This window comes from Echinococcus granulosus, assembly GCF_000524195.1.
Source record: "Echinococcus granulosus chromosome Unknown EG_S00045, whole genome shotgun sequence".
Classification (NCBI taxonomy): Eukaryota; Metazoa; Platyhelminthes; class Cestoda; order Cyclophyllidea; family Taeniidae; genus Echinococcus; species Echinococcus granulosus.
Window position 1 is genome coordinate 442722 of NW_020170425.1, and position 7737 is coordinate 450458.

At 37.6% G+C, this 7737-nt stretch overlaps 1 protein-coding gene across 1 annotated transcript; it reads left to right on the forward strand. All coding sequences in view use genetic code 11, as the record gives it.

Annotated features, from left to right (window-relative positions):
• Positions 1 to 6654: 6654 nt before the first annotated feature.
• EGR_05764 (hypothetical protein) lies at positions 6655 to 6883 on the forward strand (the record flags this gene model as incomplete). Its single annotated transcript, XM_024495013.1, has 2 exons — positions 6655 to 6746; positions 6826 to 6883. 2 exons carry the CDS (start codon positions 6655 to 6657, stop codon positions 6881 to 6883), a joined length of 150 nt encoding a protein of 49 aa, XP_024350606.1.
• Between the last annotated feature and the right edge of the window lie 854 nt (positions 6884 to 7737).

The following is a 7737-nucleotide window of genomic DNA, read 5'->3' on the forward strand; positions in this document are numbered from 1 at the left end:
CCACCTATTTGAAGGCCGGATGTTAATAATTAACTCGAACCATGGTGGGATTCAAAATAACTCTCGTTTCTTGGGTTACATTTTCTAATGACATTGTCAAAATTGCTCCTAAAACTACCCTGACATATATGTCAGCGGCTGTTAAAGAAGTCGATTGTTACGTGTCCGCTAAGGTGAGACCTAGAGGAAAATACAAATTGGTGAAAAGGATTAGTCGGACACTCTTCTACCGCTTCAACTATTTTTATAAGTGTGCAGGGAGGAGGGCCCCATCCGACGGTAACTGAATCATGGCTAATGATTCATTGGCGCCTCTACCAATAAAGCCTTGTTGCATCCTAACGACAAGACTACTAATCAAGGCAACCGGTATGCTATTTTTTGTTAATTAACCCAAATTAGTCTATTTCATGCCCACAATGTATTTTTATGGTGCATTGTTGTATGGCCCAAGACCGCTCTCCTTTGCTCCTACTGTGTATTAGTGTGTCGTTGATTCCGTTTAGCATAAGGGATGGGTACCTTGATTTAGCGTGATCTTCATCTGCGTCCCCGTTTACAGCTTCTTATTGTAGCACTACTTACAAGTAGTAAACATAAGAGTTTATAAACACGTATTGCAACCTGCTCACCTTTGAAATTGCTAGTTCTCATGATTCGACCAGCTTTGATCACAATTCTGAGTTTAAATGGGAGACTTATTAATTCCCGCCAATAATTGCACTTCTTTGATGGGGATCAAACAAAATTTTTATTCCCAGTATCAAAGTGGCAGAATTGCTGTCGTTTGAATTCATGGTTATAAAATATGAATATTACTGAAATAATAAACCCGCTGTCAGCATAAAATATTAATCTATATTAAATTAAAAGATTGTGAGCTAGAAAAAAAATAAGAGGAGATTGAATTAAAATGAATATTGTTTAGATTGTAAGGGTTTTGTGAGCACGTTTCCACAGTAAAAGCCATCTTCAAATGGTAGTAAACACTAAATCCAACGTCACAAAATGCGTCATATTTTAGAAATCCACCTAGTAGTAGTCAGGCGACCCTTTGAAGAGACCAAAAACATCCCAGAGTGGGCGACTGGTACGTCTAGATGGAGGATAGGTGGCCATTTTCAACAGGACTACCATTTAGTTTCTGGGTCGTCGCTGACTCACCACACTGCAACAGGACCACAAATGGCGTCTGGTGATAAATTGGATTGAGTTGAGTGCCAGTTTGCAGTGTCATTTTGTCACTCTTGGGCATGAAAAAGTTCCTCCACTTTTTTTCGGGGAGGTAACATCCATGCTTTCACCACTTTGCACAACTGTTCCCCTTCACGTGAGGATTTTTGCAGAATTTGATGAAACTCTTATTGCACTGACCTTCAGCCAAGACAGAAAATACGTACATCATTCATAAAAGGAATCTTTGGCACCCCATATTTTCCTCGATGTCAGAATGAATCTTGTTACAACATAAACATAGGCGGATGGCCCTGTCTTCGAAGTAGGCGCACAAATTCTAGGGACTGAAAAGCCCTCCTAGCTAAATATACGGTTGAAAAAGAATTAATTTGCAAAAAAATAATAAGCAGCCGTGCATTCAATGGAGAAATGGTAAAACAATTACAAGTACAAGATTAAAAACTATTCCATAAAGCGGATTTCCCTTGGAGACGGCAATTTTGCCTAACATCACTTTTGCACCGACGAAAGTCCCATGCAAAAATAACTTCTACCGTTTTTTGTATTTATTCAACTGAAAGAGATGGTTGAACTTTCAATGGGTTCATTGGCGCACCATGAAGAAGCGCCGATACTTGGAAGCATACGAAGTCAATAAAACACCCGTTTTAAAAGTTGATGACTAAGAAAAAGAATTCCTCCCATTAGCTGACTATTTCGTAAAAGGGAGTTTTGTACGGTTATTTTTCAATTATTTCCAAGTGTTCCTCCACGCGAACGTCATTTTTCATAAGATGTTCTCTCAAATTGCGTTGCCAGTGGGGTGAAACCAACTTCACCAACTGGTTTCTTCATATGTATTGCAAGGATTTCAATTGTGGGGTCCTGAGTCACCTTTGAAGTTGTAAGAAGTCGCGTTAGTACGGAAGGGCCGAAAGGCGAAAGGCCTGGGCAGAGGGCCATATCACGGAGCAGAAGTGCAGCCTCTGGAGTCCGAAGTGACCGTATTGTTAAACATGCAGTTAAGTCGAGTTTCAAATCACTACACAAGTGAGCTTTTATTAAATCATGACATAACTAAATATGCTTTTCAAAACTTCACTCCATTGCCCCCTTGCCGTAAAATTGGAATTTGTGCAGTGAAGAAAAAACCCGATATATCTTCACCTCTGGAGATTTCATTGGTATAAACAGATGAATTAGGAGACCTCAAACCATTTTTATGAACCTGTTACCCATCCTACCAAGTAATCGCCTGAAAATCCCAAGAAGACATTTCTTTGTAATATCCATAGTTATGTGTTCAGTTTAAAACGAAACGCTGTAGACTGTGAGTATATGATTTAGGGACTGTTTTAAAAGGTATCGGAAGCAATTCATGTAATAATAATGCGATTCATTTTAATTTATTGCTCCGCTCAGTTACCTTCTCCAGCCGAGCACAAGCGCGTTGGTCATCTTATGTGTACGCACATTCTGCCCTTCTTTTTTGAGACTTCCGGTCTAAGCTGTCGGCTTTGTCTTCGGGCATGGGTGAAATTGCTCGTGAAAATATTAAGCCAGAGCCACTTCACTTTCTTATTTGGCTGGGGCGGAGCAATTTCCCAAAGGGCGCATGCAGTGATTGACCTCGAAATAAGATTTCATGCCTTAGTAACGCACTGCTAACAATGCGTGGAGCATTTACTGCTTTGTGGTTTATGTATGAACAACGTTTGCTTCAATCTTTGAATTTCCTTTGCATTCAGCGCAGATTATTGTAGCTAAAACTGATAATATGGATTCAATATTTACCTATATTTCGAGCTGAGTAGGGAAATTATTATTATTTTTGCCTACTGGTAATCTACTTTTCATCTCAAAAATTTATGTGGAAAAGGATAAAAGTTTTTGAAACAAGCTGAGGTCATTCATCTGAAAATAGAAATTTTCCATTCACTTGATGCAGAGCATTTTCTTTGGTATTTTAATGATATTTACCTCCAGATTGCATTGAAGACTTACGCTAAAACCGGTGTCCCTCTCCGTAGTTCACACCTAATAAGTATGTCTTAATTTATATCATAGTATCTCAATTAATTTTAAGTCATCAATTAAATGCATCTAATTTTAAACTTCGGTTCATTGTCGAGTTATTTTTTTCTGAAGGCGTGGAAGTAAAGTTTAACAGATGAATGTTATGCAACCGCTAGGATTTTCTCACATTACCCTAACAGCAATAAAGAGGAGGAAGTCAAGGTCTTTGGGGCCGATTTAAATTTCAGCGAGGCATGGAAGTTTGGACGTGTAACTGTCATTGACCTCAATCTAGAGGAAAGGGGTGGTCATAACAGGCTAATTAGTGGGACATCGGGTGTACAGATAGCCTGTTTCAGGGTGGGTCATTTACCAGCTGACCACAAGCGTTTTCCCCGTCCTCGAGGTTGTGGTTCAGGCGACTTCCCCGCGGCAATAATACCTCTTTCAGAATCCGGTGCCAACCCTCAGAAATACCATTTACTGTCCTCTTCTTTTTCTATTCGTACAGAAGTGACCACTCTCGTCAATGTTTAGTGTAAGATTAAATGGAGCTTTTGGGTGTGTTAAAATAAGATCACCTCCATTATTTTAAAGTGGACAATTTATTGTTAACAGTGCCTCTCAAGTGTATGCAAGCGAAAGCCGTTTAGTGCATGTAAACGTAGTAGGTTTTTTTCGTAATAGTGATTTAATTTTCTCCTAGGGGTCATATGAAATAAATTTACTCCCATTTCCTAATCTTCCCAAAGTAAAAATACTTTATAATCTGGACTTTTTTCAAGAATAGAAAATTATGAAAATGATATTTCATCGGATAAGCAGATAAAAGATTGAACTAGGAGGAAATTATAAGAGCCATAGCAATCGAGAGACACGTATCTGTTTATGTTGCTTCATTTGCCAAATTAGTTTGCAATTGGCAAGTCCGGTTTCACGCTCAGATGAAATTAAACTGATCAAATGATTATACTATTAACAGGAATAAGTTAAAGTAATCTTAAATAAATAAAAGTAGTACTACTTCCCTACCAATTTAAGCCAATTCTCTAAATGTTTGTATGGATGTTGAAATCTCTGAAATAAGTGGAATTGAATATCATTACGTTGGACATGGACTCAACAAACACAACACTTGAATTTACATTTTCAAAAGCCACTCACAAAAACATTTTTCAGTAATGAAAACCAGCTTTGAAATCGTTTTAATAAATGCTTTTGAAGTAAGTAAAGAAGACTCTGTGCATGCAAAGAATTGGAGGATGCATCAGTTTGCCTTCGTCCACAAAGTCAGTACCTTCGATATTTACACAAAATATTAAAACTTTCCTTGACACCGTGCAGTGGTTTGAACACTTGAGATTGCTTCTGACCGTGGCCCGCAATTCGCACTTAAAAATTCGGATTCGGTTATATTGGTAGTTATCGCCAAATAACAAATTGTCATTGAATAAAAACATTGCAATATTAATGCATTTTGTAGAAATCATCAAAAGGAGCTAATCAACGCTATTCTAATCATTTGACTACAAAAACATTTCGTTTAAGTTTAAAAAATTAAGGGTCTTTGAGATCTGAGCTTTCGAATTAGTTAATTGACAGAACCTTGGCTAATCGTAAACAAATCAAATAGAAATAATGAATATAAAGTGCGAGCAAGCGGTATTGTTAAAATTTAATGCCAACTTTAATAGCTTCCATGACCAATTGGCGAAAAACTCAACTCTGTAATAAGCACTTTATGCAGCGTAAAATGGACAAAATTGTACTTATTTAAGTGGTATCATTGCGTAAATTGCTTTAGCGCTAGCAGTTAGGAGGTATGGACAAAGTTAACCTTTGTCTAGCAGGAAGTCACACAACAAAGCACTGACGTGAAGATTGCTAACTGGTTCATATACTATAAAAACACTAGTTGCAATCTTGTCAATGATATTTCGTACAGAAGCATTTTTAAGAACATCTTATTACCTTTTCTGATTTGGATGCAATGAGGGCAGTAGTTCGCTTAGATTCCATCAATTTTTTGCGCATTTACACCTTACAGAATTATATCAGATCAGCACGAGGCACAACTACCATCAGGTTCAATTTTTCAATACTGTCACTTTGTGCTGATGAGAGGAAAGGTGAAAAGGTTTTCTTTGAGACTGTGCAATAACAGGTTTCACATTAATCGCTTAAGTACACACAATCTATAACGTAGAATAAAGCAATGTGTCGTCGTGAGGACGGATGTTGGACACTATGCTATACAATTGAGATATTTGCTTTCATCCACCCAAACAAACCTAAATTCATTTATGCACATTCATATTTTGATGAGCAATTTCCGCAGACAATTTCAGCTTTTTAGCTTTGTAAATAACATAAATGTGTATCTTAAAACAAACTGACTTTCTACCCGTGCATTTTGCATACATCCCTGGAGAGTCTGCACAAACGTCAAAACTTTGAACTTGTACATATCGAAACAGTTATAGCCTGTATTTCAAAGACCTGTGATAATTAATCAGCTAAACAAAGCTATACAAAATGCCTAGACGCAATTGCCATTTTTGGATTGTTGGGCCCCCAAAAGCAAATGCAATCTTCCTGGCGAAAGCGACCTCCCAAATCATTAATCTTGTCCTTAGCATCTTCAAAGGAGTTTAAAAAATAATTGCTCCCTTATGATAACAAAGATTAAGCTAGGCTCTATGTTGCAAAACGGAGTAGAAATAACTCGTCGGGAAAAACTCTATAGATATGTGCAAACGCCCCAAACACTTATAAGATTTAACTGCGCTTTGAAAATCAAAAACTATGAGTGTTAAATAAGACAAGATATTTTTAAGAAACAAATAAAAAAGCCACTTAAACGCATCTATTTTTTAGTTGAGCCGGGGTACCAGTGGCGAATTTTTCTATGTGGTGGTTCTTTGAAACGAATCCAGTAATATAGAGAAAGAGGTTCAAAAACCGGCATTGATAAATGACCCTAGTTTCGTTCCGTGTGCTTTAAGAAGTCTTGAAAAAGCACTGTAAAGCATTTTGTTATGCTAAATGGTGACAAATACCAAAGACCCTTAGTTGTCTCTTCCCGATTTAATCCATTATCCGCAGTTGCTACATGTCTCAGGAATCGCACTAGATAACTACCACTACACAATATTAAGGACTATCTTTATGAAGTCTCGTTTCCCCTCTTTTTGCAAGCAATTTTTTGCAATTTGCTTTGTAGATATACCAATGTAAGAAATATTTGAAGATTCCATTGTCTCCCACCGGCAGTATTGGGCTGTATTTAAAACGGAGCGTTGTTTTTTCATAATTAAAAATCTACTATTCATTTGATACCTTAAGCACGTTTATAAGTCATTGTTTACGGAGCTGGAATTGTTTTAATCAATGGTAGGTGATGTAGCTTCAGCGGGTTGACCAGTATGCAACTTGGACTTCACCCTTAAACAAAATTCAGTAATGCTGTTTTGTGGTGAGCGCAAAGGTGAGTCAGACCTACTCAGCGTCCTGATATTTATGGTGGGCGTTAACCTGAGATTTGTCGAAGCAAGGTAGGTTGCTGTTGCCCGTCTCCACCCACCGGCGTTCCACTCGCAATGACACAGAAATGCTTTTGACTTTTTATGTCAGTTATCGAGGTGTGGTGATGTTTTTCGGTTCACGCGGCCAACTGGGTCCTAGTAATTAGCCACGCTATATGACGAGGTTAATGATGGCAGTAACCAAACAGGAGCATTCGCACATCATAGTGTAACGTTCAAGAAGTATTTTGCTAAAAACAAATCGGTTTAGGTGATAAACATTTTGAAAGAGCCTAGGCTGCTAAAATGAGGATTATCGATAATAAAGCATACGCTCCCACTTTCGAGCTTGCTAAATACAAATGAGTATTCTGGTTCGGGAACTGATCAAATAGTGTATAAATTGGAGAGAAATTCAGTTTTGTTCACTTTCACAAAAAAGTGTCACCGAATGGGTCTCGTCATAGCCAAAAAAACATCCGCATTGCGTTAACCATAACTGTTTGGCTGGTTTTTAGTACTATACTTTAGGGAGTACTAAATAGTTAAATTAATTTTACTGAAAATTTCTGGGGATTGACCACATATAAAATGTGTAAGATCAAGTTGTTAACTAGGTGCAAGTCTTCTTGCTATGAAAACGGTTGTTTGCACCTTGCAAAACTCAAAGTCGCAAATTCGCCAATCTGCCATAAAATTGCATCACAGCCTAATAGAGCACTAGAAAAATAAGTTCTGCTGATCTTAGCCCACAATCTGTTTAAAAAATCCATCCTGCAATAATTATTGAAAGCAATTTTTGTAAAAGACTCATCTTTTTAGACTTATGACAATAGCTAGTCTGCTCACAGGTTAGAGTTAATGCATCGAAGTGTGAATTCTTCTTATTACGGCTCTGGCAAATACACCTCAATTTTTCGGCAGACTTATTAGCATTTTATACAGATTTCCTAGATTCACTTCATTGCAAAGTATGAAGCTACAAACATCATCTAACTTGAGCAAAGTACACATGGAAGTT